The 23769-nt window shown below is 40.5% G+C and overlaps 1 protein-coding gene across 4 annotated transcripts in view; it reads left to right on the top strand.

Moving 5' to 3' along the window:
- The first annotated feature begins 14456 nt into the window (after positions 1–14456).
- The window catches only part of LOC139627761 (protocadherin-9), a 185922-nt gene continuing 176609 nt past the window's right edge, over positions 14457–23769 (top strand). For all 4 annotated transcript variants that reach the window (XM_071488849.1, XM_071488851.1, XM_071488850.1 and 1 more), the window contains exons 1-2: positions 14457–15288; positions 15794–18935. In XM_071488849.1, the coding sequence (XP_071344950.1) occupies positions 15900–18935 (3036 nt within the window). In that variant the 5' untranslated portion in view covers positions 14457–15288; positions 15794–15899. The remainder of the gene's footprint in view (positions 15289–15793; positions 18936–23769) is intronic.

The raw sequence follows: 23769 nt of genomic DNA on the forward strand, positions 1-23769 counted from the left end.
GCATAAATGATGCATACACACAAAAACCATGCGTATGCCATTTCAAGCACATGAATTGGTATTTATGAACACAGAATGAGACTGTGCACACCACATGCATTGTTTTGACCATGTGCACACATGGTTTTTCCAGAGGAGGCTTGTTACACTAATAGCTGTTTACACAGCTGTTTACACAGCAAAAACAATTTGACATTTATAAATGTAAATAATTGTGTTTGTGTGCTCAATGTGTCTTTTAGCATTGTTTAATATTACATCCTCATTATTTATTGTGAGGTATCCTGTCATATGTTTCAATACTAAAACCAATACCACAATTTTGGACGCCTATCTCGTAGCCTAATGAAGACGTCTCTAGTCCCAACAAATGAAATTAGGAGTTAAACAGGACTTAACAGTCGGAGCTATTGTACTCAAGTAAACTGATGAGCTCATGTTTGTAATCTGACCAACAATTGGTGAAGTTGCACTTTTTTTTTTACGGTCTTTTCTGTGCCATGCCTCATAACATGTGGCACAGACAGTGCATGCAAACTGATAGATTAAGGGAGTGTCTTCATCCATTTATGGCTGATTGTGGGAGTGGATTGTGGGAGTGGAAAAGGCTTGTGCACGTGAGCTCAAATCCTCCAAAGTGTGATTTATAAAACTGGATAATGTGTGCACGCGGCTTTGTAGTTCTGATGAAAATATGCATATTGCTGGTTTTGTGCGCGCACACATAGCTTTAGCCATGCATCTACACAGAGTTTTATGCATCTGGCCCCTGGTGAGTAAAACATTTCTGCAAAATGTTCACTGACAGTATTCTATTTGTTTTCCCTAAGAGCATGATTAAGGCAACTCAATGCACTTGTTAAGTTTAGGGAAAGATTGTCATCTTGGTTCATCCACTCCAGCCACCTACCTACAACATGTGGTACAAGAACTCAGTATTTATGTAAGTTTGCTTTTTGTCTATCCGGAATGGAACTCTGACTCTGGAGTGCTATTACGGTTCAATATTAAACAGTAAATAGTAATAAAACTAACATAGTGGTTATTGGTATGACTATTTAATGCAACACAGTAAACAAAAATCAATTAAATTAAAACCTTACTTTGAATTCCCTTCTTCATCCCATGACCAAAATTGAATCCAGACCTACCTCTGTAAAGCTGGATATGTCTGCAGTCTTAAACCTGTTGTGTACCAAGGAGATGAGAAGGAGGCTGTTTGTCTGCTCAGTATTGCAGCAGACCAGTCAGCCGCAACACAGATTTGTGTGCAAACACTTCTGTAATAAGAAATTTGTATCTACGTATACCTCTGCCTTTCCCGACTACAGTCTAATTTCATGGTGTGTCGTGTTTATTCTCTCAAGATGTTTGACCCCTTATGGAACAATTCAAATTTAATTTGTGAGAGAAAGATCCAAAACACCACAGACATGGAGTCAGAGTTAAGCCTTCCATACATGGAAAATCACTGTGAGGGCACAAGGGTGTGATTTGTTGGAAAAGCAGTTTATTTATAAAGGGATTTGTGCTGATATAAACACAAACAATGGAAAGGCTATTATCCTATCACAAACTTTAGTCCAATAATATGTTTTTAATTACAGCATTTGGTCCCCCAGTTGCATTCACCATTTAATGGAAATTCATAAGAGCAAATTAGCAAAATTGGCAAATTTACAATAGTAGAACATTTGTTGTATTTGAGCTCCTCATTTTCCATGCATGTTTCAGAATGAGGCATTAACGCTAGCTTAAAGTAACAATACTCAAAGCTCAAACACAGTGGTGGGGGGCAGTGACCAGTTTTCCCTTAAGTTTCATAAATGGGATGAATGATGTCTGAGATATAAAACTGTACATGGACCATGAACCAGCAAACAATGTGCTGACCCTTGGGCTACTTACTGTAATTCTGATAATACCAGGGCTCAGTGTATGATCCATCACTCTGGGTTACAGTGGCGAGACCCTACTTTGCTGCTATTTCATTCAATCTGACACAGTCTACAGTGAAATAAAATAAACAGAGTGTAGAAAAATAATAATTATTTTTACAATTATACTTTGAATTTTTAGATTCATATGACCACCACAAATAAACCCAAATCTAATACTGGTGATATGGTAGAAATCTTAAGTCTGAAGTCTGAACCTGTTGTGCAAAGAGACGAGACGAGGGATGTTTGGCTGCTCGATATTGTTGGCACTCACGGGTTATCTGACCTCTTTATGCTGTATAGCAACTGTTATTAACATATCCTCGGTGATTACGTTGTGATTGGATCGTACAAAAACACATAAAATCCAGATGGAAATGCTTCCAGGAGACATTAAAGAAGTGATTACCTAAGCAACCTCTGGAAGTTCATTATGATACCAGGAAACAGCCTTAAAAATGACCATAGAGCTAAATCAACACTTGATCCAGGCAGACAAGAAACAACATCATCAGGGACTTTTGTAAAGGATTATGTTGTGGGGGACACTAATGTACATGTCAAGTTGTCGTTCCATTACATTCACTTGCTATCTGAAATGATTACTCTGTGAATTAATTAATCAACATCAACATAAGATCCATCTTAAACTATTTCAGTATCTAATTAATTGTTGCTTTTCTTTGTTATATGTCATCATTGACTTTGAGTTTTGAAATAACAAAGCAAGAGATTTGAAGATATTATCTCTATTATAATGGGGAATTTCACAATTTCTTGACATTTTACAGACAAATCAGCAGATTAACTAATAATGAAAATTATTGTTAGTTGTAGCCCTATCAAATTGGCACATTTCAGCTACTGTACTTCTGCTGTATGTGTTGCACTTATGGTGTGTACTATGGGTATCAAATGAACTTTATATTCCACAGAAGTTGCTTCAGTTTCATGTTTGTTACAAGGAGAATACACCGCGGTTGAGAAGTAATTTGTGTAGTTTATACCTCTGGCTGAATACCAACAGTTGAGCATAATTAGAGGGATCTACTGAAATCTCATGCTTCTTTAACCAGTGGAAGATGGCCTATGATCTTGTTACAGTGTCACAACGTAATATTGATTTCAAAACTCTTGTCCTGGAAATAAAGCCCCTCTGGAACAACGTATTTCATGAGCAGCTTCTTGAAAATATCTTCAGCTGTCATATTTGCCCTATGATCTTGAGTAGGAAATGGCTGAATAGACTTAGGGTAAATGGGTCTGACAAAAAAATTTAAATTATATCCACCAATTATCCAATATTTTTTACTAAGCACACTATAGCATTCAAAACCCATATATACTGGAGCTTGAAATGTGCTGTGTGGAGCACAGGGCTTAGGGCTTACTCTTACAGTGCCAGTCTTATAGGAGATAATCAAGAAAAAACATATCTACCCAGAGCTACCATGAACTGAGGAAGCACACATTATTTAATTGACTATCTGACAAGTCACAATGCAAGACAGCTGAACAGGCACAGTAATCAGTTTCTTATCAAGGTGAGTGAATAGTTTTCACACTCCTGTCAGCAACACTTGTGTCATTTATTGCAGATCATTCAGCTGTGACAAAGTTGGCAGCAAAGACACAAACAGGAAGTGAGCCATACCAGTGCTGCAATGCTCCAATCATGATCAGGACAGCTCAGTGGACAAGTAGACAGGTCTTCGTTGTACCTGTTTGCAGCGCAGTCTGCTTGATGGACTTCTGACTGGCTCTTGCAATTGCTTCATCAATATCTCCTGTTCATTGCGTATAACAGATTGGGGATAAACAGGTTAATTGAAGCAGACTTTAAACTCCTGAATCTGGCCACAATTTTGATATTTGACACAGATAAAGAGTATTGAGAGAGAGAAAAGGTTGCATCAATAGTTATAAAGTCAAATGCACAGTTTGAATTATGATCATGAATTTCTGTGCACAAAAGCTAAGATGAACAAAGCCAAAGGGTCCATGGCTATACTGTAGCTGTTATTTTTTTAAAGAACTGTTGTGAGATGTGTTCGAGAGCAGTAAGAAGATAACTTGCCAGACGTGTTTATAAAATTTATAAAAGACGTGTCTTTAGCCACACTAGCGGTGTGGCTCTCAGGGGAAACAGTGTCACTCTGTCAGCTGGTTCATCCACTACTTTGGTCTAAGCTGAAATATCTCAGCAACTGTTGGATGGATTCCTGGTCCCCAGGATATGAATCCTAATGACTTTGAGGATCCCTGATTTTTCTGCTAGTGCCACCAACACATCACAATTTTGAGTTAGTTTGTGAAATGTTTCTTTGGCACAAACTTTGTACAGACATTCATAGTTCCCAGATGATAGACCACCGATTGACAAGCAAATGGTAGCATGCTAAACTCTCTAAGCTACGATGGTGAATGTGGTAAGCATTATGCCTTAACAGCAACATATTAACATTATCATTGTCACTATTTTAGCATGCATATATTAGCATTTAGCTCAAAGCATTGCTGTGTTTAGAAAAAGCCTCACAGAGCTGCTAGCATGGCTGTAGACTCTTAGTGTTGTTCATCAGTGCACAACTTGGCAGAATTAACTATACACCCTAACTTAGTGTGGTTAAGTCCCCTCATTCTGTAGAAATTGGAGCTGGTTGTTACTGATTAAACATACAGAGCACAGTAATTACCAATACAATTATGTAAAGCATCTTTAAAGGAGTGGGATGGAAACAAACATCCTCTGAGACACATTTATTCACACTTAGTGCTACACACTACAACAGGGAAAAGAAAAAGTGCACACCCACCAACTCTTTCTTCCATCTCTGCTTCGCTTCATCACTTTTAATTGACAGTTTACATTTTTCTAGTAAAAGACTTCATTAAGGAGTTAGTATTATACCATTATTACATCAAATTCCACTCGCGTTTGTACTTAGCAAGAAATACTCCCCTTTACCTCTTTAAGTCAACTGAAATGGGAACATATTGATTCCCCCTGCTACAAAGTGATAGTATGTGTGTATATCAGGTATTCCGTACTGTACATCTTCATCAACCTTGAAAACTGTGTAGTGGGTTTCTTGACTATGACACAAGGCATAACTTTCCTAAGTGAGCTGACAGGCTTTTGACACGCACTTCTTTAAACTGACAACTACTTCCAACTACTACATACATGATCACTCCTCATGGAGTTTGAAGACTCACAAACCATGCTATGCAGCAACTCTTCATGCACAATATATAATGGTGGCACTATGTATATATGTCTATATATATTTACTGTAAAGTCAACAAACCAATTGGGAGGATAATGGGATAAGAAAGTGACTCATTTAACCACAACTGACGCATATCAGTTATACATGAGTCAGAGGGATGAGAGGGTAAGGTGTGTAGCCACCATAAAGTCATCGTATTAGATCATATGTTTTAGCACTGATATCATGTAAGTGGTGGTGTTGAACAAAAAATTAGAAACACCTCTCAATATAAAGTAGTCCATTCCCACACCACCTTTAAATATGATCTCATTAATAAACATGTAATTGAATGTACACATTTCCAACAGCATCAACAACAGTGGACACTATGAGGTTTGTATATTATGAGTTAATATGTTAAGCTACTGTAATTTATAATATACAGATGATGCTGTTTATGGATTATAAATCCACTGTAAATGCACATTCTTCTAATAGAGATTCCACAAGAAAATCATAAACAGAGATGTACAAGAGATGTGCAGACCTGACTACAATATTTACACCAATGTATCAAACACATGTGTGACAGCAGTAAGATACAACTAAGAAAGTTAATAACGTCCACAAAATCCACATCATGGCCCAGCAAGAAATGTCTCCAGCCCACGTTTGATAACAGGAGTTCATTTGAGATTATTTTATATTCTAAGGTGAGCTTGTTTTTTTTTTCAAGTTTTCCTCCTTAATACTCATCTTGAAATGTTTGCTCTCAAAGCCACAATAAGACAACAATCAAAAGAAAAATGAATCATTCAGATTTTTCTAGTCCTGAAGCGCTACAACTGGGATTTAAAAAGCTATTGGGCAGCCAGACAATGCTCTCTTTTTCATGATTTGAATTGGAGCAGCTACTTTATTTTTTAACATGGTTGTTTACACTTGAATGCCTGGGAACAGACATACGTCATAAAGAAATGCAGATCGGACTGGCATCCAACTGAAGGAAGGGGCCATGTAATTCACAGCTTATGAGTTTATTATGGATGTTTTATGCAAGTAACACAACTCATTAGTCAACAGTTGTGGTTACATTTTGCTGATGTTGGTGTTTGTAAAGCGTAGATTGTAATAGACAATGTGACGCTCAGTTAGTGGGGAGAGGAATCTCGTTAGGAAACAATTACAGTCACGCGTTCCTCTGAATCCCCACAGAGCAGTCTCACTGGTTGTCTCAGGTTGCAGAATAAAAATCTGGAAAGGAAGAAAGGGAGCTGTGTCATTCTGCACCTGGGATTCCTCCTCCAGACGGCTTCACCAGCTGCAGCCCCTTAAAAGCTGGATGTAATAGTTATATTTAAGTATCTATTATGGATAAAATAGCAAATGGTTTTCAGTGAAAGCAAACTTGTTTAGTCTGTTGTCCCTGTGGCCTGGACATGGATGAGAGGCGGAGGCTGGATGGAGGGATGGTTGGGATGTTAAGTGTTCTTCTCTGGAAACCGAGAGCCATGTTTAGGCCCAATGGGGTCACTATGACTGAAAATAATTTTTGTGTTTCATGTATTCAAGTATTTAGATCATTAGATAAAACAGACATCAACATAAATCTCAGATTTTATTCTATGGGTTTGCAGCATTTACTGTCAATAAAAATGAATCAAACAACATAATTTTAGGGTTGCTCATATAAGACACCTGTCTCTTATGTTTTCACCCGGATTGTGGGTCTACAAGTGTTTTTGACTATTTATGGCTGCATGGGACCTTAGAGATGAGAAACCCTCGGGGCAAAGAACCAACAGTGTAGATGAATTTACGAAAAGACTATGAATTAGCCTTAAAGTGGTCAGTCACGTGGCGCTGTTTGCTGTATTCACCACGCAAACAGGATTATTGGCAGCTCCTGCATCAGACATCACACCATGCGAAATGAATGACAACAACATGTGACACCATTTTCTCAGCTGTATCTGTGCTTTTGGAAATGTAGCCATAGGGGAGAGTGACATTTTCTACTCTGCATCTCATTTGCTAAACATAAATTGTATGTTGTCATCTGATAATACGTTATCACTCTGGGCAGGTATTTGAATGCTAAAAGCTTGTGTTGCCTGTAAAATGATGTGTGAAGTCACCCTGGCATTTCCTCAACAAAAGTAAGTCACTGCTACGTGCTGGCATGCAGCAAGACAGAAAAAAAAAAAAAAACAAAACAGTTCCGCCAACATAAACTGAAATTATCCAGCAAGGTAAATTCATTTCTGTTCATCTCGAGTTTTTGTTAATTATGCTTGTCAAATATACAGTAATATTATAATTCAGTTCCCACAATATCAAATATCTCATCTAATTCAAGGCTATAATGTATAGGGGTTAAGGTAAGGTAAGTGTGCATGTACCACATTAGCAGTGCAAGAGGCTTTGACCAAAATATGTTGCGTACAATTGTGGGTTTGGGACTTTTGATTTTACATTTTTTGCTCCCTCCCTTTGCTCTCTGTTTGTAAACAAAATAGTAAAGTTGGATAAGATCTGATGAAAGCGTATTTGCCATCATAGGACAAACGACGTTTGATGTTTGTTTTTTAACCGTTCTTCTTCTATCTTATTCTTATTTTCTATTTCCTAGAGGTTAACTTTTTTTTTTTTTTTTTAATGCTTCCTGGCTTCCCCTGGTAACCATGGTAACCCTGTGTTTAGCCTCACAACGCTACAAACTGTGGCAAAGTCTGCAGAAATGTGGACTTACAGAAAGTGTGCATATAGGGCCAAAAATGTCTGCTAGAGAGCCCTCGTGGACTTACCGGGGATGCATAGTTCACATGAGACAAACTTGTTTGTCAGCTTTTCAGACATATTTGGCTCTATCAGCTCTTTCAGAAGAATACAAACCACCCTATTATAAGTACCAGTTGAGGCATTTACTTGAAGTATTATTTACAAGGTAGAAATTGGTCAATTTGATGTGAATACGGTATTATGAAAACAAAGAGACTGAGGGACAGGGTCATTGTTGATTAGCCCCTTTCACTGAAGTTTAAGAAACACTTTCTCATTTTCATCTGTTTCTTTCCACCAGTGTCTATATCCAACATCATAATTCATTTTTGTAATTACAGGAAAAAAATTATGGCACCTCATTCTGAGGGAATGAGTCCCTCTCTGTTGTAGACCAGTGATTAGTAGGTAAGTGGATAAGTAGATAAGTAGGTGCATTTTACATAAAAGTGTAGCTGCAACAGTGACTGCACACCTACATGATGAGTTTAGTATTTTGACAGTGTAATTCAGTGTATTTCAGCTGAGGGGGTCTTTGTTTTTTTTTATTTCTCTCTGTATCTTTGTTGAACGTGATTAAAGACATTTAGTTAGTATTTTGGCAGCACCCAGACTAAAGATGAGCCTTCAGCTTTTTACTGTCCTCATATCAGATTTATCAAACAGATTCTCCAACAATGACAATCTCCAGCTGTTTTGTTTTTTTTTTTTTTATCTGTTTTGTTGTATCCAGTAAACAAACTCACATGTTATAATTAGTCATGTGATTTAAAATTTAGTTCCAAAATATAAGGTAAGTCAAATAGAAAGCCGTAGTTGAAATGCAAGGTGCATGCATAAGAGTGAAAAAAATCTTAATTCCTATAATATTCAATTCCTCAAGCTATGATCTAATCAAAGTAATCAAAATATTAAATATTGGTAAAATACTTTTTTCATAAGCTACTAAGCTGCTTTTAAATACTGTACGTACATGCTTTAATACAACTTCATAAACTTCCCATGAGCTGTTCATACAGAGGAAAACAAGAATAAAACACTGAAAAAATGCATTTTCCCGATTCTTGATTCTGTGGTTCAGTGAAAGGTAGTCGCAAAAGGATCTCAGACTGAAAAGGCCTGACTATGTGAATTACATCTAAAGAGTATTTAAATAAATTTTCCCAATTTTGTGTAGTGCAGCCCCATCTCACCGATTTAATCCATTTTTGCGGAAAAAAGTATTTCATCACAAAACTGTTGAACACTGGCAGGAGCAGCTGACTTAAATGCTCACATCTGAATCTATGTTAAATTTCTGTGCAGAACCGAATCAGTAAAGACGCCAAGTAACTGTGCAAATGACTAATTAGCCACATCCTCTTTGTAAATGTGAAGCTGCCTGGATAATGCATGACAAAAACTGCCATGTAGAAGTTTGACCTTTAGAATGACACATTAGAGTCTGAGTACATACGAAGACATTTTCTTACCATCTTCCCTCATGTCATGAGCTGTCTTCACTACCAGAGTCACAATTACTATAAGAAATAAATGTGCTCAATGCACATTACATCCACTGGTTGATCCAGACATTTTGAAAAGATGCGGTCACTGCAATTCTGTAGTTGCACATTCAGCATCATATGGAGTCATTGCACCTATTCACATTTTGTTTTAGAGATTTCACAGCCTGAAAAAATATGTTTCATAACGCACCTCTGTAAAGAGATAATATCTAATTGCTTGTCAGTTACTGAAAATAGTAATCTTAAGGGCAGTAATAAACAGACAAGTCAAACTCTGGGCGTCTTGCATTTACATATGTCAACCAATTAGAATAGACACAGAAAAAAAATGAAATGCTGTAAATCAAATTACCTGAGACATACAGTCTATTTTAAAGCTTCTGCTGAACTGTAAAGAGACACTTTAAGCACATATTGTCACTGTCAAAGCCATACCAGGCAGTTTGACAGGATCTGAAAAAGTATCGGTGCTAGAGTGCATGACAAGTATTTTACAACATGCTATCTCTTCATTTATACTGCACAAGGTCAGATCAGCCTGTGCACTGAGCAGAAAAAGACCTCGCTCAACTTCCTTTCCCTGGTTTGTAGCAGTTTGACCAGGATCCATTTCAGCCACCACAGGCATGCTTCTGGCTTACACATCAGTTAGAAAAGTGAATGGGAGGGAATGTTTGACCTTTTTCGGTGCACAGGCTGGAAAGTGATATGTGATTCAAATGTGTCAGGGAGAAGGAAAAAATGAGGAGAGAAGGGAAGCAAAGGGAGAGAGCAAATTACAGTCAGGGGGGAAGGCATGAGGACAGAGGAAGCATTTCTTATAAGGGATACCTTGCACTTTTGGGATCTTAAAACTCTAATCTACCCAGGATATCGTCTTCGATCAAGCAACGTGTCAGTCAATGTTCACAGGATTATTATGAATGGCATTATACTTCCCAAATGTCAACTGCGAGGCAATAAAGGAAGTGCTCGGTGCATGAAAATGTCTTCAAAATGGTTTTACGATAATAAGGAAAGCTCAGCAGCAACCACGGGTTGTCTTTGTCTTTGTGGTGGCCATATGGTGAATCAAAAAAATTACCTTGAGAAAGCCTTTGCTATCAAAGTACATTGTCACTACCTTGTTAAGAGATATAACATCAGTTTCTCAGGGGAATTCAAAGTAAGATTTCACTGAAATCCCTTTCAAAGAAAATGAAAAAACATTTCCGATCCAAATTTTCACTCTCCTATATCCAAACTTTTAAGTTGGATATGCCTGATTAGAAGCTCTGATTAGTATTCAGGGTCCACAGCATGTGCGATGCCAATTATCCACTGGGTCATTACAAGTCATGAGAGAAGTTGCAAGGTTTTAAGGGAAAAGGCCTAAATTGTCCTCAGCAGTTGCAGTGGCTCTTTGGTGGTATTGACCAGGGAAGAAATGATACCAATGCACTGAGTGGGATAAAAAGAGAGAGAGAGAGAGTGAGCTAAGCCATGGAAATAGAAGATGGTTACTTTCTATTTATGCATTGCCAAAACATTATAAGTAGATGATGAAAGAAAGAATCAGAGAAAGGAAACCAGAGTGTCCATGGGAAAGTTTTGGTCATGAGTAAAACTGCTTATAAGACTTGATTATTGCCAAATATTCATATTGCCAAAGTCCAATTTGAAGTACTAACACTTGCTTAGCTGGCAGATGGTACACTAGCACAAGCAGCAGGATTCAGCTCATGTGGTAATGGTCCCACTGATGTTTTTTCTCAGTCAGTTGATTACAGGAAGGTGGAAAGTAAAAGTAAGTATTCATACAGTTACTGTTTCTTGTACAGGATGTACAGTTTAATCATGTTTAGATATTACAAGGGATTTAGATGTTAAGAGTTCTTTTGACTGCCTTACTTTGCATTATTTTTGAACACGCAAGCACTGTGGAAAGATGCAGCAAATTCCGAAATTCAAATAGCTCTCACACTTGAAAATGGCCTCTGCTTTATGAATGTTTCTCACACTGAAGAGTTCTTCTCACCTGCGTCACAGAGAGTGCTCACAGAGAATAACCCCAATTATGTTAAAGCATAAAGCTCGTGCATCGAGAGACGCTAACTTTTTTTAATTGAATTTCTGGAACTCGCTCTTCTCCTGACCAAAATGTGTCATTATAAAGAACTCGATAACAGCTGTAAACAATATTCTCGGTGAGAATATCCTCACAGTGAGAACAGTTTTCTCACTGGGAATGTTGCTATTAAAACATCATGTTCCAGTAACAACTGTGTTTTCTCTGTGATGTCCTTGAAATGTGACAGAACGTTGCCCCAAATCCAGGTGATACAATATAGATTCATATAGTTAAGTGAAAACTTTCAAAATAAAATGCTAGGTGTTGGTTCATGAAGGGAATAACAACACTCAGACTGGACCTTAGGACTCCTCAGCTTTCAACCACATTTGCTGCTTCTTTGCTGAGTATCAGCACTGAAGTTGCGACACCAACTGTTTAAATTTTCCAGCATCAGCCTCTCAGACCTTGTTTAAGTTAGAAAATACATAAATTACCTGTTTGACCTTGTACTTTAATGGACAGGAAAGATAAACATATTTGTTCCTTGTATTATTCATGAAGCCAATTCAACAGCATGAACAAGTCAATAAGTCAGTGTGAGAATCAAACCAAGGTGGATAGTGTGATTGACTGCACCTGGTATATGGGGAATCATAAGGCCTTAGGTTCGGGCACTTCCCTTAGGCTCTCTCTTCGACGTGAGATTGTAGGAGGTACACCACAAGACCTAGAGCATATATTAGCATACTACATTATTCATCACTTGTCAGTAACTTGACTGGCAGAAACATTAGCTGCAGCCAGTTCAAAACAGACTAAATAAGGAGATAACAACCCTGAGAGATGAGGTAAATTTGGAATTAGGAGCTGCACGATTGCAGCAATTTCTGATTTTAGCCCCTTCTGGTGTCTGTGTCAAGGTCACGTGACACATAATCACAGTAGAGACCCATAATAATAGACAGCTACAAAGTTAAACTTTCCTTTAAGGTGTAATAAGATTTTACTGACATACATTGACCGTAATACATCTCTAGGGAGGTGATGAATACCAGTGTCTTAACAATAACTTCACAAGATGTGGGTATTTCAAAGTGTACTTCCTGTCCAGTACTTCCAATCACAGCATAATGGTACCTTAGAGACCTGGCAATGTCGGCCATTTCTAATTCTTGCTTTCCAAAAACACCCAGCACACACACACACACTCCCAGTAAGCAAGGAAAAGCAAGTGATGAGTTCCTAATGACTCCAGCTGGCCAGCAGAGCAAGAAAGTGTTTCACCACTGTACACAGTTATGTTGTCACTTCATCCTCCACATCAGCGCGTCAGACTTTAAAGTGAAGTGACAGATCACTCCTTTGGCTGCTCTCTCACAGCAAAGGACACTGATGGCTGGATCCAGAGGCAGAAAGGTCAGGCCACCAGGTTGGTTGTGCTAACGAACCGCTGACGAGGCAATGAACCAGCCTCTCGGGAGACATTTGCCACCTAGTTCTCACCTCAACAGTGTGGGTCTCAAGTCCTTTGCATCACTCCCATCACCGCTTGCCAACACAGGAGCTTCTTGTCACTGTTGCTATCCCTTCATTCGCACTATAACGAGTCGCCCATTGTGTCATTTATTCTGTGGCCTCTCGGCACAGTTGTTTATGAGCATGAACTGAAGACTTGGTTCAGAAGTGCACAGTTGGTTATGCATGGTGAAGATTTGAAGATTTCAGCTGAGTTCAGGCATTAGTGAAGGTCCACCTCAAGATGGCAGTGTTCACCATGACAGGGTAGTCAGCCTTTGAGCTCAACAGCTCGCCTCTTTCAGCAGCAGCATCAGCAGCACAGGCAGAGAGCCCTGAATGAAATTGAGGGTTATCTACCGCATTGATATTAAGTAATGATTGGATGGCATTGGACATTAAATGGTGCTGGATCTGTATGGCTGTCTGTGATTTCCATTTTATTAAGCCTGCTGTTTTCTAGTTACCTTGTGTCACTTCTGACATGTCATTTCAGGGGGGTATCTCGGCTCAGTTGCACAGTTCACCCTCCTCTTGTTGCTTTGAAACTTGTCAAGTAAGATCATCTGCGGTTATGGGCAATTCCGAACTCACATCGCAGCCTCCTCAGATCATCACAGCTCTTTCACAAGGCAGTAAAACTTAAAAAAAAGAAAGAAAATGCAATCCGCCCCGTTATATGCGAAGAGATCGCAGCACACGCTGCTGCAGCCCTAAAGCTTTGATGACTGGGATAACTGTCAAGGTTATTTCTCACGGACAAATGCTGATGACGGGCTGCGGGTTGCCAAGTGTGGCGGGCACGACGTGGATATGCACCCCGTGCAAACATGCTTAGACAACGGCTTCTCTGTCTGGAGTGCAATTATTAGTGACTCTCGCACAAGGCGTGTGTTGTACATAGCCGTGTTTAATCTGGGCAAGTCATATCCACGGGAAAACCCGTTGCAGAGCACCTTTTTTCACTCATGTGGCTTTTTGCGTCCACTCCAATTAGTGTAGCCTACCTGACAACAGCCAAACAGGTTGGCTTGTGCTTTTGATGCGTCCCTTTAGAGCCAATGACCGCTACCTGTCTTCATATGATCATCCACTGTGTAAAAGCTGACGGACAACCACTCTTTTTTTTTTTTTCTTTCTACATTTACATCAGCAGCACTTGCAGCTTCATCATCATCATCATCATCATCATCATCGTCATCATCACCCCCCCCCCCCCCCCCCTCCAGCCTCGGGGTTTTTGGTTAAGCGTCCCTGCAGCCTGCAGCATCTTCACAGAGCATCTCACCGCGGACAACCCTCCGGTCGGCATTAAGTGACGTGACTTCGGGCCAATCCCGTTGCTGCTCGGGATGCCGACGCCGCTGAATGAGAGGGGCGGTGTCCAATGACGAGGGTCGGCGGGGTAGGGAGGTGGAGAGATGGAGGTGGGGGGGGCCGTCGGTGTGGTGTACTTCACCACCCCTCCTATGGGTTTACAGAGAGTTAGTGCAAGATATTCTGCTCTGGGAGTGAGAGTGCAAGGATAAACGGCACATACACGCTGCGCATCGGTGTCACACTGAACAGCCTTTTTTTTTTATTTCGGTTGGTATCTCCAAGTGGGATCGACTCTGAGATTTCAAAGCTCTTTTCTTTTTTTTTTTTTTTTTTTTTCGCTCAAATGCCTTCATGATCTTTTTTTTAACCTTGTGTCTGCGTCGGCTGATCATTGATGGAGCTGTGCGAACTTGAAACATGACGGGACACGAGTGTCTCTTCTTGCTTCACCTTAACAGGTAGCCGGGGGAGAGGAGGAAAGAAAAAGAAAGAAGAGAAAGGAGAAAAAAAAACCAAAAAACGCCGATTTTTCTCGGGACGGGTGCGGGAGATGAGCATTGATTTCGGGACCCGTTCTAATGGAAGACACCGCAAACCACTGACCACCTGGCTCTGTCTGCTGGAGAGAGCGACGCTGATCACCGCAACCACCGCGGGTCGCACAATTAGATCCTGTCCATTCCTGAAGTTACATGGGGGGGGGGGAAAGGAACTGCGACATATGCAGCCTCTAATTTACCCCAGTTTGTGTGACCAGCTGGTTTTACCCAAAACCTGTTCCTGAGTCTGATTACTCCTGCGGGGCGATTATTTTATTTTATTTTTTTTCCCCTGGATCCACAGCCTGATCTGACTGAGACGGATATCTTTACCCGAATAAGCTCGCAGACACCCTGGATGAGAAGACTATGAGCTGACACACTCCAGTTTTTCTCCTGAGCTGGAACGGATTTTGGGTATGTAAGATAAGAATAGGTCTCAGTTGCCCACTAAGAATGAAAAATCTGACTGAGCTCATTTTCTAGGCTTCATTCATGCGTATTCATTCGTTTAGGAGCCCACACACAGCTCACGCTCTTTAATTTTGGCGATTTAAGTGTAAAATTAATAAGACTGTGTAATGTGTTGTGAAGTTTTGTGGCCATGGGGTTTGGAGGCGCTGAAAATTCTTAGTGACCATAAAATGAGGAGGGTTTAGAAAAGAGAGCATCAGACATGATTGGCTGCCTAAATGGTTGCTGCAGTGTTTTTGCTGTTTTTTTTTTTTTTGTTTGTTTGTTTGTTTCTTTTCTGCTATGAATTGTTGATTAAGGTCCATGGGATGACTCAATAGTAAAAAAATAAATAAATAAGTGGACAAAACAGCTGACTGGGAGGAGTGGGGTTGCTTGTTAATTAAATTAAATTACCGTGCATGCTGAAGTTATTTCACTTAAGAGAAACTTTGTTATGTATTCATAGGTTTGTCTGTGGAAGATTCCGGCCATCACATGCAAGGAGTCACTGCCTGTAACTGCATAGAAAGAAGCCTTTGAGTTGTGAAGCCTGGACACACATTAACACAGTCATGGATCTAAAAGACTATTACCTGTTGGGAGCACTACTTGCTTGCATATGGCTAGATCCTTCAATAGCCCAAGAGCTAATCTATCCCATCAGAGAGGAATTGCAAGAAAATGTCCTCATTGGAAACATACCAAAGGACTTAAACATTTCCCATACAAATGCTGCCACTGGAGCAAGCGCTAATCTCGTGTACCGGCTCGTCTCCAAAGCAGGAGATAACCCACTGGTCCGCGTTCTGAGCAGCACTGGTGAGATATTCACAACATCAAACCGGATCGACAGGGAGAAGTTGTGCCCCGGTCCCTCGTTTGAGGACAGCGAGTGCTCCTTTGAAATTGAAGTGGTCATTCTGCCTAATGATTATTTCAGGCTGATCAAGATCAAAATAATCGTCAAAGACACAAATGATAATGCCCCCATGTTCCCGTCCCCTGTGATCAACATCTCCATCCCTGAGAACACGCTCATTAACAGCCGCTTTGCTATTCCTTCTGCCACTGACCCAGACACTGGCCCCAACAGTGTCCACAAATACGAGCTGATCAACGGGCAAAGTGCCTTCGGCTTAGACATAGTAGAAACGCCTGAGGGGGAGAAGTGGCCCCAGCTCATTGTGCAGCAGAATCTGGACAGAGAGCAGAAGGACACGTACGTAATGAAGATCAAAGTGGAGGATGGTGGCAGTCCACAGAAATCCAGCACTGCTATTCTACAGGTTACAGTAACAGATGTCAATGATAACAGACCAGTGTTTAAAGAGAGCCAGATAGAGGTGCATATACCGGAGAACTCCCCTATTGGCACGTCTGTTGTGCAGCTTCAGGCCACAGATGCAGACATAGGGGCAAATGCAGAGATACGTTACGTATTTGGGACTCAGGTGTCTCCTGCTACAAAAAGACTCTTTGCATTAAATACAACATCTGGCTTAATTACAGTGCAGAGGCCCCTGGACAGAGAAGAGACTGCTATTCATAAGCTCTCTGTTTTAGCCAGTGATGGCAGCTCTAGTTCTGCCAGAGCTACTGTAACCATAAATGTGACTGATGTTAATGACAATCCACCTAATATAGACCTGAGATACATAATCAGCCCCATTAATGGCACTGTTTTCCTCTCGGAGAAGGATCCCATCAATACTAAGATTGCTCTTATCACAGTGTCAGACAAAGACACTGACATCAATGGCAAGGTCATTTGTTTCATAGAGAAGGATGTGCCCTTCCATCTAAAAGCTGTGTACGACAACCAGTATCTGTTAGAGACATCTGCGCTGCTTGACTATGAGGGGACCAAGGAATACAACTTTAAAATTGTAGCTTCTGACTCTGGAAAACCGAGCTTGAATCAGACTGCCCTGGTAAGAGTGAGGCTGGAGGATGAGAATGACAACCCACCTATTTTCACTCAGCCAGTTATTGAGCTGGCTGTTATGGAAAACAACAAGCGCGACCTGTTCCTCACTACTCTCAGCGCCACAGACGAGGACAGCGGGAAAAACGCAGAGATAGTTTATCAGCTGGGACCCAATGCATCATTCTTCGATCTTGACCGCAAAACGGGGGTCCTGACTGCGTCTAGGGTTTTTGACCGGGAGGATCAGGATAGGTTCCTCTTCACTGTAACGGCAAGAGATAACGGGACCCCCCCTCTGCAGTCGCAGGCAGCTGTTATTGTAACTGTGCTGGATGAAAATGATAACAACCCTAAGTTCACACATAACCACTTTCAGTTCTTTGTGTCAGAGAACCTTCCGAAATACAGCACTGTGGGGGTGATAACTGTGACAGATTCAGATGCTGGAGAAAATGCTGCTGTTTCTCTTTCCATACTGAATGACAATGAGAACTTTATACTGGATCCTTACTCTGGGGTGATAAAATCTAATGTGTCATTTGATAGGGAGCAGCAGAGCTCTTACACTTTTGATGTTAGGGCTGTGGACAGTGGCAGGCCTCCGTGCTCCTCAGCTGCCAAGGTGACCATCAACGTCATCGACGTGAACGACAACACCCCCATCGTCATCTACCCCCCCTCCAACACATCTTTTAAGCTCGTTCCCCTGTCCTCTATCCCAGGATCTGTGGTAGCAGAGGTGTTTGCCGTAGATGGTGATACAGGGATGAATGCAGAGCTCAAATACACCATTGTGAGTGGAAACAACAAGGGTCTTTTCAGAATTGACCCTGTCACAGGGAATATTACTCTGGAGGAAAAACCAGCAGTGACTGACATAGGCTTACACAGATTAGTGGTCAATATCAGTGACCTTGGTTATCCCAAATCTCTCCATACTCTGGTGCTGGTATTTCTGTATGTCAATGATACTGTGGGCAACTCAACTCTCATATATGATCTAATCCGACGCACAATGGAGACGCCAATTGACAGAAACATTGGCGAAAGCAGTGAAACTTATCAAAGTGGTGACTATTTAACCATAATGATAGCCTTTGTTACTGGCGCCTTTGTGGTGATTATTGTCATCTTTGTCACTGTGCTGCTGCGCTGTCGCCACGCTTCCAGGTTCAAAGCTGCACAGAGAAAAAAACAGGGGGCTGAGTGGATGTCACCCAACACAGAGAACAAGCAGAACAAGAAGAAAAAGCGCAAGAAAAGGAAATCCCCAAAAAGCTCCCTGCTCAACTTTGTCACCATCGAGGGAAGCAAACCCGACGATCCTGCCCACGAGCCAATCAATGGAACCATCAGTCTGCCAACGGAGCTGGAGGAGCAAGGGATTGGACGCTTTGATTGGAATGCCACACCCACCACAACCTTCAAACCTGGCAGCCCAGACCTGGCCCGGCACTACAAGTCGGCCTCGCCACAATCGGCCTTCCACCTCAAGGCTGACACGCCGGTCTCAGTGAAAAAGCATCACGTGATTCAGGAGCTCCCATTGGATAACACATTTGTCGGGGGCTGTGACACCCTTTCCAAGAGGTCATCCACGAGCTCCGACCACTTCAGTGCCTCAGAGTGCAGCTCCCAAGGAGGGTTCAAGACGAAGGGGCCCATGCACACCAGACAGCAGGTAAAAGAGCACTTTTACTGGTCTATAAGTACTGCCTATAACTGCCCTGTTCCACAGTGCTAAAGTGCCAGTCTAGATTAGAGACTCACTCTGAGTTACTGTGAAGCAACAGATACGAGTACAGGAGACATACTGCTTCAGCAAGTTCCACTGTTTCTCAAACTTAAAAAAGAAAAAAAGAGAACGAGTAACTTGAACAACTGCTAATTAATGGAGTTGATTATGGACTCAACAATCACATGCATAATTTTTGGGGGAACAATTATAGACTGATGTTTTGTCGTTAATATATATTTAATTCCTATTTAACAAAATGCAAGTGGGTGAGTGATTGCCTTGCCTTACTTTGTCTATTAAGTAATCAGGTTAGATCACTGGAAAAATGTACCAACATAACATTAATTGTGACTCAATGTTCTCTGTGAAAGAAACATTTTTTTCTTGCCTATCTACTCAGATTGCTGTTCTCATCAGAGTTAAATGCTGCACACATTCTCCAAAAAAATAGCTGACTTTTCACCTCTCTCCTCATAAAACTCTTGAGTGTATTCATGTTTTTTGTTTGTTTCTTCGTTTTGGTGTGTATTGTAATATCACAAAAGACTTTGTAACCTTTTTCAACACCTGCAGCAATAACTACAGTCAATAATTAGTCTGCTGCATTGGCATTGTGAATGTCACTGTAGGCTTTGCCACATCATCTAGGCTCGAATTAAATGCCTCCTCTCGAAGCACACTAGCGAACTGAGTGAAGCTCGTCTGGAACTTGATACACATCCAATTCAAAAAGGATTAGCCAATAATGAGCCTCAAATTTCAACGTAATCCATGCTGCTTTTTATCAAAGCCTTATTAATTTTTCTGCTAATAAAGCACCACTACACAACACACAGTTCTAATCTAATGGGACACACGTGGACAAATACAGGGAACAGCAGAAAACAGGGAAGAGGGAGAGTGCAGCGGGGGAAAGGGAGGCAGAGTGAGAGTGTTGTCAGTGGGTCAGGCTTGATGGGTGGTGGTATTGAACCTTTAGGTGGCAGTGTTGCGCTGCATGGCACAGCCTGGCACTCCGCCAACCTGCAGTGGACTTATAAATGCAAGGGAGGAGAAGAAAGGAGTGAAACCTTTGTTGGTGTTCTTAGTGAAATACTCTCGCCTAATGATGCAGAGGCTGCACGGGGAAGATTGATAATGGCAGTTAGAGATTTGAGTGATAAGATCTATCCGGAAGAGAGAGTGGAATTACAGGGGTGACACTGTGCAGCTCCTATCGATGCATACCTCCGGGTCACTGCATCTGGGGTTGCATTTAATGTGTTTCTGTGTGAGAGGTAGCATTCAAAAGAGGCATTCACTTTGGCGTCATTCGCCAGGCGCCGTTGGTTGGTGTGTGTGTGTGTGTGTGTGTGTGTGTGTGTGTGTGAGTGAGAGAGAGAGAAGAGGTGATGAAATGGGTGATGGTGGTGGTGGAGAGGATTCAGCCCTAGAGGAGGACACATGAGATATGACACTATACTGTAAGCACAACTTCATTGATTTGCTCATTCATCCCACAATTCCATACAAGTTTTATTGGAATCAATAATTCTGACAAATGATTCAAAGAAGCATACAAACCGAGCCAGTGTGTTCTATGTAGTGCCATTGATAATATAAATAATGCACCGTTGAAATGTTCTGTGCAATTTCATTAATATTTTTCTATGTTCTTGTGTATAGCATAAACGTAGTCCTCATAGACACTGAGGGTTGAAACGGACTGTGCCTCAGTCTGATTCTACTTTCTTTTCACTCCTTAATGACACAAAGCAATCCAGTTGAGTCTCGTCACGAAATACACAAATTCATAATCAAATTGCTATTTATTCATACATTGCTGAAACAATATTATTTAGATCCAGACAAAACGCACTACCATAAAAAAATAGAAGAAGTGAGATATCCTTCACATTAGCAATACCTTTGAATGACTCAATTAAATATGTACTTACATATTTTGACTGCACACAAGGGTACACTTTCTTATCTCTGTTTCCTTATTATTAGGAGAAAAAGTAATTTTCTACCTTACCGCTATTAGCTAATTTCAATCTGTGGATATTTGTAATGAAGACTCCTAAGGCATATCTGATTGGTTCTCAGTCATAATTACTTCAAAAACATCTTACTGATAAAGATTCCAGCCCATATTTGAGGCCAAATGGCAGTTATAGATTGTGGTAAAATCAATAATTGCACTTACATGTCTTACTGGATAAAGCAGGGTGAGTTATTGGTGCCATTGTTACTTCAATATGTAGATTTTTTTGCACAGTGCCACTGTCTGTATTGACATGTGCATGTTGTCTCTGTTTCATGAGCATTGATAAGCAGATGCCCATCCAGTATATCCTGTTCCTTTTTTAATCCTGCCTGCATGTTGAGTAAAAACAGAGAGGAGACTAGTTGTAATTTAAAAAAAAAAAAAAAAAAGTAAAAGCCAAAAATACCAGTAACCCCTGAGTGAATCTTTAAACAGACAGTATATCCAAAAGGTAATATCATCGGATTATCATATCATATTCCCTGCGGAGTTGAAGCGCGTTGGAAAAAAGATAAGGACTTCTTTATTAAAATACTTATTATATATACATAGATAACAAAAATAAGTATTAAAAATAAGTTAAATTATTGCCTGTTGTTTTTCAGTTGTAAAATGGGGTTTGATGCGCTGCATTGAAATTGCAGCTGGTAAGGTGCTGAATTGTTGCGACTCATGGAGCATGCAGAGGTATATGATAGAATGATGGAATTTAGCACTTACATTGTTGCGTTACGAGTAACAAACAACATCGATTAGCCCATTGTTGCCTGAAATCAGCAGTTAATTGAAGGAGGATGTACAAAAGAAAAACGTGCAAAGCTGAGTCGAAACGCTTTTAAAATGGACCCGATGTCTTAAGAATTGAAAAGCCATTTTCTCCGAGCTCTCAACAGTCACGTCTATGCAAGATCAGCAGCAGTCAATGAATAAGGAAATTGAAAGGACATTCAAAAACAAGTAAAACGAGAGAAAGAGGTGGAGAACAACAGCAGAGTGTGATGTCTTCTTCTCAGAGAATGTAGAACAGAGGGAATAGAAATACAATAGCAGATATCTACAGCAGTGTCATCCCAGACAAACGCCTAGTGGAATCAGCTTTATAGAGACCCCAAACTTTGCTGATAGCAATAGGAGCAATCCTTGCCTCTCCTTTCTTTTTTTTTCCACTTATTATTTACCCTCCAGGGACCTACATTAGTGTAAACAACACTGAGGGAAAAAAAACCATGAAAACACTGTCCTAGTTTCACAATGCAACACAAGCATCTAAGAAACCAAGTATAATCCTAGCCGTTTCACCATCAGTCTTACGTCTTCCTTTCAGTAGTCTTAGACGTGGTTCACTAACATAACATGAGCCCAGTGGCTATGCATTAACCACTGCACATCAGATCCCAAGGCTCATGTTATGGTCATATTAACATGGTCCTACTAAGGATGCAGTGTTTGAAAGCAGCCACCGAGACGGTGTCTGAAACATCATGCTTAATCAATTACATTCCATATTTTAAATCCTCACTCTTCACCATTAACCTTAAATAAATCCTGCGATGAATGCGAAAATAAGGCTGTTTATATTCTGCATATATAGATTAACGTACGGTCTTGCAGATGCACACGACGTGCCCCCTTTTCCCCTCGCTTTGTTATGGTAATATACATTATATGTTGTGATGCACAATTATAGGCCTTATATGGGGCTTTCTTTGGTGCAACCATGTGGCCTGAACACCTCATGTGTAAAAAGACTTAATTGCTGTGGGTTATTAGTGTTTTTCTTGCATGGCAGAAAAGATGCAGGCACTGAAAGGAATCGTGTACGTACAGTTCATTTATCCCACACTGCTCTGATGTGCTCTTCTGTAGCACAGATCATGCCTTAGCTCTGGGGACAGAGGATAACAGCTCCCTTTTGTGCACCGCGGACTATAGTTCCAGCACATATAAAACAACTGACAACGTATGCATATTAGGTTGACTTAATCAAAATAATTCTGTAGATTTTTTGCTTTAAATTGCCTCCAGTTTTCTGTGCCTGCATCTGAATCACATATCATTTTCCTGAAAATGAAATTGAATTATGCATCAGTCACAAAACAAGAGCAGGATATTCAATATTACAGTAGATGTAGTATTGTAAGTGAAAGATGCGAGAAAGACCTTTGAGGAAGAACAGGGAATTTTTAGTGGATTATTCCTGGAGTTGTCTTGTCAGTGCATTTAATGAATGGACATTCTATGCAAACAGGAGTTTGTACAGACCATTGTAATTATGGAGCCTTGGGGGAGTCGTCCTTCTTGTGCAGGTTCATTTGCCACATTAATAAGGGGATTAGTAGTACGTACGGGGGCTGATGGCAGCAGGAGAAGTTTGAGAAGATTAATGAACTATGACAAAGTTGCACCTGAGGGGAAAAGTCTGTTGCAATATCTTCTGGGTTGTGCTGACACAGAGTTTGGCGCTATGAAAGACGAAGATGGAGAGAGGCCAGTGATTGTTGCCGACTGTGATCATACATCCTTTTCCTCAGCTATCCTGTCACTTCCTCGGGATACTGTGTTTGTGATCTCTTACACTGTACATGTCCGTGACACCTTTGACTGAAGATGGTCAAGCGGATGACACATTTTCTTCAAAATAAGGACATCAACTTGTAAAATATCATTGTTTTTGTGCATTAGAAAAAAAGAGCTTAAACCAGACAAATAACTATGAAGACATAAATTAACCGAATCTTTGAGCAAATT

This window comes from Trachinotus anak, unplaced genomic scaffold (assembly GCF_046630095.1).
Source record: "Trachinotus anak isolate AG129_WGS33_773 ecotype Australia unplaced genomic scaffold, CSIRO_AGI_Tana_v1 ptg000011l, whole genome shotgun sequence".
Lineage (NCBI taxonomy): Eukaryota > Metazoa > Chordata > Actinopteri > Carangiformes > Carangidae > Trachinotus > Trachinotus anak.